General features: G+C 37.6%; 1 protein-coding gene across 1 annotated transcript; it reads left to right on the forward strand.

Moving 5' to 3' along the window:
* Positions 1-266: 266 nt before the first annotated feature.
* Positions 267-14854, forward strand: LOC106167913 (uncharacterized). Its single transcript, XM_087008987.1, has 18 exons — positions 267-608; positions 4148-4383; positions 4793-4879; positions 5114-5270; positions 5745-6046; positions 6241-6318; positions 7020-7177; positions 7338-7499; positions 8000-8173; positions 8792-8933; positions 9064-9265; positions 9492-9671; positions 10519-10698; positions 11515-11667; positions 12208-12357; positions 12994-13197; positions 13569-13705; positions 13903-14854. The coding sequence occupies exons 1-17, from the start codon at positions 521-523 to the stop codon at positions 13682-13684; spliced, it is 2769 nt and encodes a 922-aa protein (XP_086865113.1). The 5' UTR covers positions 267-520; the 3' UTR covers positions 13685-13705; positions 13903-14854.
* Positions 14855-15294: the final 440 nt, after the last annotated feature.

Consider the following 15294-nt stretch of genomic DNA (forward strand, 5'->3'; position numbering starts at 1 on the left):
ATTCCGACATGTCTATAATATTCAAGGTACTTGTACATTTTTTTTAAATTTCTAATAATTGGTACTGAACACTGTCGTTTTAATAACAGCTACTTTAATAGGAACTTGGTAAATAATTTAATGCTGCAACAAACCTCAAATGAGAAGCCCGTATGTAATGCCATTATCAGGATCATAATAGTAAACGCATGGATCGGTGCAGTTATAAAGAGACGACACCTTTACTCAGGTTCGTTTTTTAAACATAAAACCCTGCTGTTTACTTTGACGGAGATTCACATTATTGTGAAGAGTTAGGCAGTGTTTGCCTGGCAGGCCTAGCAAACAACTACGAGGGTACTATATGTCAACACGGGAACACTTTTACATGGGTAAATGAACACGAACCCCATGAAAAAAGCGCACTGACACAATACACGTGACGCAGCTGAAGTCAGAGGGCGCGGTCGTTGGTGGGCGTACAGTCCTATAAACTGGTCCCTGGGAACTGACGTGCACAGCACAGGGCTGACAAGCAGGGATGAAGTGGCTGAAGGTTGTATCCGTGATTTTTCTAAATACTGGCCTGTTACTGGCCGCCCCGTATGATGAGACAGAAACAGAGACAGGTAGATATAGTCTATGATTGTAGCGCTGATGTAGATACATGTGTACTGCGCATTGATTGTACAGTGTTGCATAAAATATTTCTCTGTCATGCTTAAACATAGCCTGTGCACCTTTCTAGATTAGATGCGTGTTAACATTTTTCACATTTTATGAATTTTATGCATATTAATGAAAAATATTCTTGACAGAGGCAGATGCGAATTAGCCAATGTAATTCCTGCTACAATGTAGGAGCAGCTTTACTGATTTACATGGAAACATTTTGACTATTATTTTGGCAAAAGCAGTCGAATTATATAAATTTACACGTCACTTTGACGGACTGCCTGTTATTAGTCAAATATTCTTCTCTGCTAAAATAAATCTTTTTATTATTCTGACATATAATTTAGAGGAAAGGAAGCCAATACCGGTGCATTTTCGCTGAACATGATTTTTAACTTCATGAATAAGAGCAGTGTATCTATTCGTTCTGATAAACACCCACGCATTGAAACGCAGAAGTAAAACTGACCAGGGAATTATATCGTACACTATGATATAATTTCCTGAGCTGACACTGACTGATGTTACAAAAACAGTGAATACTTGAGCAAAGTTTCAGATTTTCTTTTTCAGATTTTCAGTCGCTCTTTTAAGTCTTGTCCAGCTCGCCATGTACGGTATCTATTATCAATATATACAGAAGTGAGTGCTCTGCACGTATAGTTTTCCCTTTAATACAGGACTTATTATTTTGTTGTGTTTTTGTTATGTGAACTCGGAGAGCCTACGTTACGCAATAACAGTGTTTACAGACCGACCGGACAATATGGCATAGAATCTGTTAGCTTAACAGATCTGTATCTCGGTCATTGGTTTTCCATTGACCGTTGAATACTTCTTCAGTCGAATAATGTTATACACATAAGGTTGGAGTTTCGACCCGGGGGTTCATGGCCTACACATCATGGGTTCAAGATTAGAAGAAGTGGAGGAAGCGGACTGTATAATTGCACTCTGTTCCCCCGAGTCAAGTTTTGGGATACTCTCCACCACAAGTCTGGCGGATGGTGACGTTTCCCGTTAAATGTGCATAAAACTCTCGCTGATCACAGTGCAGAAATATGCACAGAGAAATATCTGTGAAAATCTAGGGGAAGAAATTCTCTCTTTGTCCCTGAAGAGGGTGTGTTTTGGGGGTTATTCTGTAGTTCCCAATACCTCTTCAAAATATAATAATACAGTATATAGTGCTGGGTGATATGTTGAATTATTTCTTAGTGAGACGGAACAATCAAATATTCTTATCTATGTGGTGAGTGTGTCTCCAACACTTATTTGAATAATTGAAGAAAACTTTCTGTGGAGATCAAAAAAGTGATCAATGACGAAAGATAAAGGTAACTGCAGTGATTGCATAATCATCTCCATCTTGCTTGTTTTAAATGTCGTGCTTTCCACGTACTGGCGCATGTACCATAACACAAAATCCCTAAACAAGTGTACCTCTAGTTAGAAGCCTGACAAAAGAATCTAAGCGCCCATTCATTTTTACCTTTTCAACCTAAACTTAAGAAATAAGCTGTGAGATTTGAAGGATCAGCAATTTTAACTCGACAACCGCTGAAAGATCATTAGCCGACGACCATCACTATGCACGTTTTTAAAATAAAGCTCAACTTCTTCGGTGTATGTGTAAGACTTTTTTTTTTTTTTTTTTGGAGGGGGGGTTACGTCATACATCTTTATCCATATACACGATAAAATGGGCCATCATGGGCCAAGGACTTTACACAATTTGACTGAACAAACAATCTGGAGACCTTTCAGCTGAAAGGATGTGCCCCCAGGGGCAGGATCGTGACTAAAAACACAATGGGATCCCATTCCCTTGTTGCATTTTTGTTGTTAAACGGATTTTCGGCGACCAAAGGATTATAATCCATTTCTAGACAGAATTCATTTATGTGAGAGCGGAGAGAAAGGTTAATACCTTTGCGACGTATTTTCACCTGGCTGAAATTGAAAGACAGGTGTAATGTTAATGATAATGCGATGCTACTCATTTTCTTTAATTGTAGTTGGTTTTGAGGCCTGGGCAGAACCTAATGGCTTGGAGTTATTTGTTTAAGTGTTTGGTGGGCGGCAATATATATTTGTTAATAATCCTAACGTATCGGATAACGCTTAAGACATACACTGTATAACAATGCTGAATAAGAAAGTCCATTCTTTAGCTTTCAATAATAGTCCAAATACCATTGCTTGACCTTATTCGTGTGACACTAAAAGCAAATATTGTATCCTCGGCTCTCTCTCTCTCACAAAAAGGATAAGAAACAAATGGCGACAAAAGCAAGGCAATATTCATTCCTGTACTGTACATATTACGGTGAAAACGATTTAGGGCTCATTCCCATTAAATCTATCGGTGTACGTCGATCCAACTCCGCCGGAACTCTCATTTTAACAGATTAACACGCCTCCTCCTGGCGGTGAGTAAGAACACATACAAGTTGGTGATTACACGAGCACGCTGGAAACAAAAGGAGGCGCACCATGTTCTCATATACTCATATACTATATATAGAATTCACCAATGCATTACTCCGTTGAATTACTGTATTGCTCAATGCAGTGGTCCAAGCGTGTGAAAAGGAATAAGCTCTTGACATCATACTTTAAGTAAATTGGTTTTGGTGTGAAACACCTTAATCTTGTTTGTTTAGTTTGCCTTATGTTGGTTACTAATCTCTCTCTCTCCTTTGTCTTTCCCTATCCCTTAAGATATTCCCTCTCCCTCCACTCTCACCCCATTTTGCTTTTCTCTTAAAAAAAAACAACAACGTCGTTGACTTGACATAAAATAAACATAATTGGCATCACCATCGGTCTTCCTAGATTCCTTTCAGCCACAGCAAAATCGATGTTTTACCCTTTTCGAAGTTAGTAATTTAAGTCATATACCACAAGAGCGTACGAGTGTTTGTAACTAATTTTCGTTTTGAGTCCGAACCTTACGCTTGTTTGCTTTATGTATTGTATTTTTATATGGCTTAATAAATAGTGTGTATATATATAGGCTAGCGCACAATATAAATCTATTTAATTTCATGAATGCTATGCATATTAACAATGTTTAAAGTACAGAAATAATGGAACCTTTCCTAACATCATTCAATGAGGCAATGCAAAACAGATCGTTTATATCCATTAGATGTACACATAGCAGGCGTATGATTGACTACGGATAATGATTTTGATACTTTTATCAGTTAATACATGTATGATTAAAATAATCTCTCCAGTAAATACATGGAACTCTACGCTTTTAATATCCTTACCGGTAAATAACTCTATGCTTTTAATATTCTTCCCATATATTCTTTTAATATTCTGTATTTAACTTTATTTTATTTACAAATTAGTAAACTTTATTTAATGAGGGTATAAAAACAAGGCCTTCAATTGCCTTCATGGTAATTTTTTTTTTCTCTCCCAAGGCTTTTATTAATATTCTTCCCCTAAAATAACAGTATTTCCGTCTCTTTAATAGAGGCCGAGGTGGTGTCCATCCGCGCACTGACCCCGGACATCCAAGCATTTCCAGCCCAGCGCGAACTGGACGAAGAAGGCGACCAACACCTTCCTTTTCTTCGGTACCAGTTCGACGCACACGGCCAAAAGTTTGATCTTAATTTGGAGAAGAACAAGCACGTTGACGTGAGGAACGCACCAGTGTATTTTGCAGGGGATAATGGCGAAGTGGCGAAGAGGTCGAACACACCAGTTGTATGTATATACATGTACTAGTATTTAATTATATATACAATCGAGGTTTTAATATCCTTTTTTCATACAGTAGTGTTGTCAAAAGAGTAGTATGTTGCTCAGTGCCGTGTGTGCTCCCTCCCCCCCCCCCGCGCCCCCCCCCCCCCCCCCCCCCGGCTGCAATGCAGGATAGCGCTCTCATAATCACAGACTGTGCGAGACCTCAAATGCAGACCATAGGCATCGTTCTCCATTCTTCCACCAGTGTAGTTCTTAATTTATGGACGTGGTAGGCTTTCGTTGGTGGTTATTAAGTCGACTATGGTGCTGGAGAAAACCCGTAGAACACCACGCACCCAATCCATATCAGGATTGGAAAGACATGTACTAATATCAATATTGCCACTTGCTTTTTCCTTTTTTTTTGCAGAACTTTGCCCTTTACCAAGACAAGAAAAACAACGCTGCAGTAGCGGTTTCAAACGTCAAGACGGACGGAGGGATGAGTAAACGTTTGGTAAGTCTCTCTTACAGCCTTAGATCTAACTTCATCGTGTCACTGCATACTATCAAGTGAGTTCGTATATTTTCGTCATACACAGAGGTTTTTTTTAGAGTTTTGGGTAGTACATTGTAGCTGTATTTTAACAACCTTGTATATTCTAGACTTTGATAACTACTTGTATTTTTACCTATAATGTATTAACTTTTTGTGTTACTGATCGTTTACCTTTAATGTCAAACCACACAGGAAGGATTCGTGATCGACAAGGACAATGTGTTTGAACTACACCATTTAGATGAAGACAAATACCTTGTAATTCGACAACCTGTGGAATCCAGACCCAAACCCAAACCCAAACCAGAGGCGGAACCTGAAAGGCGCTCTTTTGACGATACCTACACAGGTGATTGTATCTTTTCCTTTTTTTTTTTTTTTTTTTTTTTTTTTTTTTTTTTTTTTTTGGTGCGAGGCATTGTATGTTGGCTATAAATTCACTGTATATTATACTTGCGAGTGCCTTGGGCTACGCTACTGTTGACAGCACCCTTGAATTCGTTTTAATTAAATATATTTCATCCCAAAGGATTATAGTTAAAAAATAAAAACGCAGCAAGTAAAAGTGAAGTGTATGCGTAGGCTATATACAGAGGTTTTCGCTGGGTGAGCTTGCGCTGGGCAACTTTGTGTTGCGATAACGAGAGACATAAAGAAAAATTGCTTAAAATAAATCATTGGTCTCATATTTTGATTTGATTGTGACCTCACACAAAGACAAAATGTTGAATTTATGGGCATTATTTCATGTTTTAATTCTTACAAATTACCCCTCGATATTTTCGGAATGTCTAACATATAGTTACTTGCATTTTTATCCTAGCCGAAACTCGGAGACGAACCCTCCACCCTCTCCCTGCCCAAAGGACAGCCACCAATGGTGAGACCAATTTGTTACGCAGTTTACTGAGAATGCTAGACACGGTGGAGGCTAGGAAATCTGAGAAAGTTCTCGAGGCTCAAAAAAAGCAGACGACATTTAGCAGTAGCCACATCAACGCTGGCGTTGAATTGTTGGTTTCAACAGATGATTCTGTCTGGGATTATTTCATGACTCGGAATAACAATAACCAACAGGCGGCAGAGACCGAACTGAGAAAATACTACGCTATTCTTGTCAATGGGGTAAGTCCATAACGTGTAATTTCACACTTTAGATGTCCGTAATGTTTTTGTGCTTGGTTTACACTGATAATGTTTAACGTGTTTACTATCGAGCAGTTTTACTGGATTTGCTGAACACTGTAGATGATAATCTATTGAAGTTATGAAAGGTATGTAATGTAAAATTGTAATAATCCAATTATTTTGCACTGCAGGTTGATCTACGCTATCAGAATATACAAGACTCCGAGATAAATATCTACGTAGTACTGGCTGGTTATCTAATCGCGAAGGTGAGGGCACAGTTATACAATCTAATTTCAATTCGAACTCGCTTCACTTCTCACATAAATAATCTTGGATGATTTCCATGCAAAGTTGTGCCCGGTAGTCGAACCAAGTCTGTTTAGAATACGTTTTGAGCCCGGAAATCGTTTTCAGTACGTGTACGTTGGTTTTATATCAGCAGTACTCAAAACGATCCTTCACATGTGCACGTACTTTTTTGCATTCCCCTGCAGAACTACTTATCTGGCAAACCGTCCCAAAATACTTTTAACTGTTGGTAATGTACTCGTCTCTTTGATGTTGTATTTGTAAAATGATGTGAGATAATCGTTACATTGGCCAACAAAAACAAGTTGAATAGTCCGTAGTGATTCTCAACAGTCAAGGTTATTTGGGCAGAATATATTCGTTATTCTTTTAAATTATTTTTGATAATCAAAATAAGAAGACAATTGATTGAACACCCCCCCTTTCGTCCACCCATCTGCTTTTTCATTGTTTTTTCATCCCAGAATTCCAATTCACAAGTGTAGGGCCAGCTTACAAGCAATTAGTCCCCTATTAGAAGGACAAATTCACCGATAATGTTTGAAAAGGCAAGACAATCCACGGGGGTGTAGATCTGTTGAGTATAAGTTGAACATCTACAAGGTGTCTCATAAAAAGAGTAGTATTAATTCTTAACTGTCTGTTTCCATCACATTAGACTCCAGGGCAATCCTCGTGGTTTAGTGGTAATGTGGTTGGATCGAATGAGGGCAGGGCAGCGGTAGATAACAACAAAGCCTTGGACAAATGGTGTGAACACAGAAAAAACAACTATGACAGTCTCATCGAACATGACCATGGTATGGCGTTCACCATGTAAGTATACACTTAACATTCGATATTAAATATATCATGATGTTTAATGTCCAGCACGCAATTTTGAATTCGTCAATCTCTAATATAAATTACTATCTCAAAAGCCTAACACGCTATTATGACAAAATACTATAATTATTGCTGTTTCTCTACTTCTCAGGCGTGACCTGGCACAATGGAATAACAAGGGAGGACTAAGTTACGGTGTAGCTGGCTATGCACCTGTGTCCGGCATCTGCTCTCGCAGCAGCTCGTGCTCCATCGTCGAGTCTCATGGTGGTTTCACCTCTTTTATTACAGCTGCACACGAGCTTGGCCATAAGTAGGTTGCTATTTTCTGCAGTCTCATTCGATTGGAATTCTTTAAAATAAAGGAACATATTTTTTGGTTTGGTTTCATTTTTGTACAAGGTATACCAAGCCTCTGATAACATAAACGCCACCATTACACATTTTTGTACATTTACATGTAGGTGGTATGTGCATAATCCAGTAGATATATGATGTCATCCTTACTGTAATAAGCAATATATATATATATATATATATATATATATATATATATATATATATATATATATATATATATATATATATATAAGTTTATTTAATTAAAAAAATAATTAGTAAATAAATAAACACGAGACATGTGTGAACCCCAACTCTGAGTTTTAAGGGTATACCCATAAGGTATGCCCGATCATCAGGATGTGTTTATTTAAAAATGGTGTTTCAACCGTTTATTTACACGGCGTGGTGACACTTACCTGTACTTTGGCACCTGTGAGTATTGCAGTGTCATGCCGTTTTTTTTTTTTTCAGCTTGGGGGCCCAACACGACGGCTCGTACAGCACCGGTGGTTCTAACTCCTACGACAACACTGCGTGTCCTTCCAATGCCGCCAATATTATGGCGCCAGTTGCCGGAGGTTCCAATCCTACAAATGGCTATTATTTCTCCGCTTGTTCCATCAAACAGTTCAAAAGCGGCCTGAAGTAAGTTGTACTCATTAAGCTATATGGGTGTACATGGAATTGACAAATTTTGAAGCGATTGGGACTTTTTTAAGCAATCTGTGGTAACCGGCCTCAAGGTATGTTTAAGACCCCAGTTCCATAGATTTTAGATCGATCTATCCCTGTGGGGAGTCTCACTTGATTACTGTCAGCTTAGCCGGCTTAAGCGTCTGTCCCGCCTACTGAAAGCTGTAAGGGGGTAATTAACTATGGTGCGCGCTCGGCTGACTGCAATTTAGCGTGAACCCCCAGGGAGTTAGGTCGATCTAAATCTTAATCTCTGGATCGATCTAAATCTCTGGGAATACACCCTAAGTGAAATTTGCACATATGCGCTATTGATATAATTTGTGCTAATATTCTTCATACTAATTAACAAAAACAAAGTATCTTAATGAGAAAGTTGACTGATGATGTCAAATTACACAGTTCACTGCTCTTTTTTCTGGCCCCAGTTTCACAAAAAAAAAAAAAAAAAAAAAAATATATATATATATATATATATATATATATATATATATATATATATATATATATATATATATATATATATAGTCAGGTTCCCTGGCTAAGAATGTTATAAATTATGTCTTTCAGGGATGCGTGTTGTCTTAAGGATACTGGAAAATACGAAAACCTTGAAGAGTTCAAGTCACATACTCAGGATTTACCAGGGCAGCTGTATGATGTGAATAAGCAGTGCAAAATGCTGCATGGTGAAGGCTCTAATCCGTGCCTGGTGAGTACTCTCTCTCTCTCTCTCTCTCTCACTCTCTCTCTCAGCAATTTTTTTCATTATCAAATTATAATAAAAGAACAGGAGGTGTCTTCACAACCATTTCTTAACTAAAGCTCCGATATATTTTCAGAGCTTTATGTCAAACAACTTTTGTCAGCACTTGTGGTGTACTAACTCTAATGGACAATGTTCCACCGGCTACAAACCACCTGCGGACGGTTCTGAGTGCGCGACAGGAAAATGGTGTATAGAGGGCGTTTGCGTCAGCAAGGACACTCCTCTCAAGAGCAGCAAAGGGAGCAGTGGCCAAAGCACAGAGTGGTGTCCTTACGGCAAGTTTTTGTTATCACCATAAAAATTAAACGATTTATCGGAACAGTTATATTACTGTGTGTTGTGGTGTGAACATCTGGTGCAAGAATGATATAATACTGGTGCGTAGTCTTGCAGTAGAGACGTGTAGTTCTGAAAAAGAATAAGAGGCCAGTATAATGTATAGTATTGAATTATAATTCTTTAAAATATTATTGATAGATAGAGTTGATATACATTATATAGGTTGGCCAGGAGACTTGTGCCCGGATGCAGATGCTTCGGACATTAATGTGGGGAAGGGTTGGGAGAACTGTACAACTGCCATCAACAGAGAAGGAGACAGCTTTTGTGCAAGTGCGCAGAATTCAGCATCCGGTTTCTGCTGTATGCAATGCTATTACTATTCGCAGTCAAAATTAACTGGTAAGGGCCACTTTTATCAGTATTAACTGGCGTCTAATATCAATTTGCATTTATGACTTGTTCAAACTTATCTTTCATAAAAGTAGCAAATCATTCAGAGTTAGTTTCTGAGAGAAGAAAATGTTTATTCAGAATTGTTGTAGAATTTAGAGCTCGACATGTACATATGAAGGAATATATTGTTCATGGGATTAATAGCTATACAATGCCGGTTGCTAGACGAAGTCATTACTAGCAACCGGCATTGTATCATTACATCCTGAGTTTTATAAGGTCCCATGTCGATGCGTGGTAGCTTATTTTATTTTTGAGCTCTTGCACCGTCAAAGGCAAGTCTGGATGAAGTTTATCGCACAGAAATGTTTTTGTATAAAAAAATAAAGTTTTTGAAAATCTAGTACTCCATTTATTAAATTCATTTATGTAAAATACGACTGGATAACAAGCAGACATAATGTAAATTTAAATAAGTTTTCCAAAATTTTGACCTCTTTGAAGGACATTTACATGCTTGTGTTTTCGTTAAAACCCGTGGCACTGTAGATGTACAAGCATTTTAAGATCGCTGAAGTAAACTTAACATTGCAGACACCGCTGCCCTTTCAACCGGTGTAAAAGGAATGACAGTCCTGGAAGTCCGGACACCCATATGCTTAGTACAGGTTAGGGTTAGTTGGAGAATTATATAGGACGTCAGTCACTTGTATAAAGTAATAGGAAGCGGATCACATGTATGGTTCCTGGTACGCCGGCACGCAGAGGTGTACGGGAAATTTGGAAAAGCTGGCCACCAACGGTTCTGAAACTAAGATTAATTAATTAATTCATTGCTACCTGCTTATTTCAGGAGTGTGGGGAGAGTGGCAAGATTGGGGAAGTTGTAGCGCTAGTTGCGGTGGCGGCACTCGCACGAGATCTCGTACTTGTCCGACTACTGGCGCCTGCGCAGGAGAATCTTCACAGACTGTGCAGTGTAATACTGATCCTTGCGTCGTTTCTCAGCCGACCACTACTGGGAGTAATAATGGTGAGTGCCACTTTCATTTGCTAACTTTTGGTGTACATTTTTTGACACTCTGGTTAGTTTTAAAATTGCGCAGGTTCCGAAACTAAGGAACAGGTCATTATATAAGTTGGTGGGTGGGGGTAGAGAGGGGAAAATGAGGGGTCCGTGGAATTATTGAAGCAAAATTTTGGAGGGGTCTTGAAATTTGAAAAAGATAGATATGGGGGGTCTTGAGGCCTTTTTTATGTGACTTGCCATACAAGCCACAGTGAAAAATGTAAATAATTTTGTACATTTCGCATATTTTTATTGCGGGGGCTCATATTTTTCAATCAGTCCAAAAAATATGATGCTATCAGGGGTGCTTTCGAATTTTTTTTTTTGGGGGGGGGGGTGGAGGGGGAAATAACAGGCAATCTCTCTCCCCCCCCCCCCCCCCCGCCCTCCGGCTTAAATAATGACCGGTCCCTAACGTCGTCCCCAGTTGCCGACAAGTTTAGTTTCGGCAATATTATTTTCAAGTTTTAAATAGCTTGGATCCTAAAGCTCCTAACCAAGGTCTTGTTTTCGGAGTACCAGTACATAATTCAAAATCACAGCACATATAAGCACCCGTATACAATTAAACGTTCCAGTGGAAGGAATATCAATAAAGTATTTTTTCTTTCAATCAACAGCTTATATTAAATTTTAATTAAAAAATTACTTTATTAAAAAAAAAATAACACAGCGGTTGAAATTCTTCTCTAAGAGGATATCAATATTTCATACATCAATCATTAAAAAAAGTATTGGCATTTCTCAACTCATCTTTACTTCCCGGCAATGTAATTACAGTACCAGGAACATGGGGCGCTTGGAGTGGATGGTCATCCTGTTCTCAGACGTGTGGCGGAGGTACTAGGTCAAGGTCGAGAGAATGCGGAGACGGCTCATCCTGCAGCGGCGAGGCATCGGAATCTGAGAGCTGTAATACTGAAACTTGTGCAGGTATGAATTAATACGAAAAGGTTATATATATATATAGATATATAGATATATAGAATTAATACGAAAAATTTATATATTCATACAAAGACGCATATCTATAGAAAAAATGCTGATGACAAGAACTTAAATTGCGCCCATGTCTAAACATCTTACAACCACTTGCCTATAAATGCTCGAATAACTTTACCACAGAGCCAGTCAACTTTGCCACTCACAAATGCACATTTTCCTCCAAAAAATACCTTCTTATTTACTTTCAGCTTTTATTTCTTAAATGCCTTGTTATAGGCCTTATACCATATTAACTAATCTTAGAATTGCGTTTAAATGTCCATTTTGAAACTTTGCAACTTTGGTTCTACTGGTACAGGTACCCCGGTATATGTTACGTCATACATATGTACCGGTAACTGCTACCCATGCCGTGTAATTATCTCCCCCCCCACCCCCCACCCTTGACGTAGAGGAAAGTGATACCCTTGCATCGTAGTTTTTATAGGGTTCACATTAACTGACCTTCATTTCGAAATGCGTTTGTAGCGCCCTCTTGGGGCCCCTGGGGCGGATGGTCAACTTGCACCAAGACATGTGGCGGCGGTACCCGGTCCAGAGACAGATCCTGTGAAAGCGGTTCTTCATGCGACGGCGTGTCTTCCGAGACTCAGGAGTGTAACACCAATGAGTGCCCAGGTATATGGTGAACATGCATCGTCATGCATGTGCTTTGACTCTGATTACAGAGCATTAAAATTATGTTACTTAGAAAAGTGTGTTGTTCTCTAACCTTGCCAACTTTAACTTCAAATACTTTGGATTGGTCCGAGTATGATCACAATTCTGTAGTGTAGGTGACGATAAGTTCCATGTGGAACCAATTTGATATTATATCGTCAGAGACTTGAAATCATTTATGATACACGTGAGTCATCTGGTTTTTGTACTTAAATAACCATCCGTTGTGCCACTAGAAAAAAAAAGGGAGTCGCAAATAAAAGAAATAAGCAGTGCAAGTACTGTAATCGATATTTGTCGGAGGTAGAAATTGAATAGTTACCGTCAGTGTCAACAACAATTACATAGGCCAATTTGGGTAGTTTGTTTACAATCTATATGCATTTCAAAAAGTTCTTGCAACGGATCTAAGAAATTTTTGTTCTTTAATTCTTATAAAACGTTGTTTGAAATGTATTTTCTCAAGTTTTGCTTCCTCTGTTACAAATATACCCAGTATGTACATGATGACACATAACGGTGTTTTCTGTCACTATTATTTTTATTCAAGCAAAGCGCGTTTTCCATAAATCCGATCTTTTTCTCTGATTTCAGTATCTTCCGTGGACGGTAATTGGGGTGGCTGGGGACCTTGGTCTGCATGCAGCGCCACCTGCGGTTCCGGAAAAAAGACTCGAACCAAAGCGTGCGATAACCCAGCGCCATCTAACGGTGGATCGTGGTGTTGTTATAACGGCTGGTGTCAGTTTAACAGTTTGAAAAGCACCGAGTTCTGTAACGCTGGCCCATGTGGTGGAGGTGAGTTCAAAGTATTCCTCAGTTGAAAGTGCTTCTTGAGACAATGGGTATACTTTTTATTTTAATGGACCTGAAATGATAGATTATATTTATTGTTTATTTCTTTACTTTCATGCCCACATCACCTATTTCTAGAAGGTTCCAAAAATATTTTGGAAAACAACGTTTGTCAAGTATTGCAGCAAGCCAAATGCTTTATTTCTCCTGCTTCTAATTACGTACGGCGGTGATAATAAATTTGTTTAGAACTAAGTAATTTGATAGAGATGGTACAAACTGGCCGCCGTTCGTATCTTTACGTTATGAGCTAATGCATACACCACTATTTTAATTGATCTGAGATGATTTTCAAGGTTCACTTTTATCTCTAGGTTCGTGCACAGATAAAAGATTCTGCAGAACCTTTGACAGAAGAATTTTCAAAATGTACTGCGTAAAGTCAAAGGCTTTGAAAGATTTCTGCTGTTTGTCGTGTAGTGGTGTCTGACACCTGGGCTGTGAACAAAAAGTAAGTACTTTTTAATACGGTACAATCAATGTATTATATCTGCTCAAGTGAAACGGGCTTTATATCTATCGCTCTCTTGAAAATTCGTGTTTTATATGTACTTAGTACCATATACATTTAAAACTTATATTGTGGTCTTTCATGATGATATTGTAAAACACCTTTAATATAATATATTATTTTATTCCATATTTTAGGTCGAACAACGATTCAAGACAAAAAGACAGGAAAACGATAAAAAGGAATCAAATGGACTTTCAGAGCTTCTACACTTTTGCAGACGCGTTGTTTAAAAAATGTGAAAAGATTCTGCATGATAACCTTATACAGTTTGTACTAGTATGATTTATTGAACAGCAGTCCGTCACAAACTAGCAAAGCAGAGTAGACCCTCACAACAATCACACCAGTAGCATTACCGATATTTTGTTGTACGGATCGCTGTTTTACTGCGTGCATAATATCCTTAGATAGAATCTTTATGAGATACCACAATCTCACGCTATCCACGCCTTTAATATGTATGTATAAAACTAAACTGAACTACGGCTTAATTATCACAATTATTTCTCATTTAAGGTTTGATGATTAATTCTTCTTATATGTGCTAATTGCACTCTGTTAATTCGCATCATATTACAAAAACCCAAGATTTATATACACGTAGGATAATACGTCATTACATTATTTTTTATGACAACTTTTCCTTACATCTTTTACTCACGTTTTTTAAATCTCAGAGATTTTTGAGATAGTCTTTGAAATAAAATACAGGCATCTTTTCGTTTTAAAATGATAGCGTTCTTTAGACTTAATGTGTGTGTAGTGTTGTTGCCATACCTTTGCTCATAAAATATGGTAAATTATTTCATAGTTCTATGAAATATAGACTTATTGTGTGGTAAAAATGCGAATTGAAATGATGAATATGACGACGTCTTTTTAATTCAGTGAAAATATATGTATTACACGTATGTGTAATTATATCTAAGTTTATAATTAACTAAATAATGTTCAATGAAATCAGCTCTAAAACATACGAGATTGTAATCAGTGGTCTAATCAAAGTGTAAAGCCGGGTGTTTTCAAAGAGTATATCCTCCGGTTGACTAAGGTAAGTTAAAAAGAAAAGAAAACCATAAAAATGCGTTTCTTTTTTTATTTTATTTTATTTTATTTTATTTTATTTTATTTTATTTTATTTTATTTTAATTTATTTTAATTTATTTTATTTTATTTTATTTTATTTTATTTTTATTTGTTTGGTTGGATGGATGGACAGACACATTTATTTCACATTGCCGATTTGCAGGAAAGTATCAAAATATCAAACTGAAAATTAAAACTAATAACATAAACAAAATAAATTAAAAAAGCACATGCATATAGGGGAAGCAGGGGAGCGTTACCGTAAACATTTTCGTTTACTGAAGTATTGTTAGTCAATTAATTGCCTTTCTTCCCAAAATTTCGATGAAATTTATATTAAATAATTTGATTAAATGATTAAATGATTTGATTAAAATCGCATCAAAGTTAAATGACAAAAAAAAAAAAAAAAAAAAAAAAAAGATCCCGTTCAAGTTGCT

This window comes from Lingula anatina, chromosome 3, assembly GCF_051362555.1.
Source record: "Lingula anatina isolate TDL-2025a chromosome 3, LinAna3.0, whole genome shotgun sequence".
Classification (NCBI taxonomy): Eukaryota; Metazoa; Brachiopoda; class Lingulata; order Lingulida; family Lingulidae; genus Lingula; species Lingula anatina.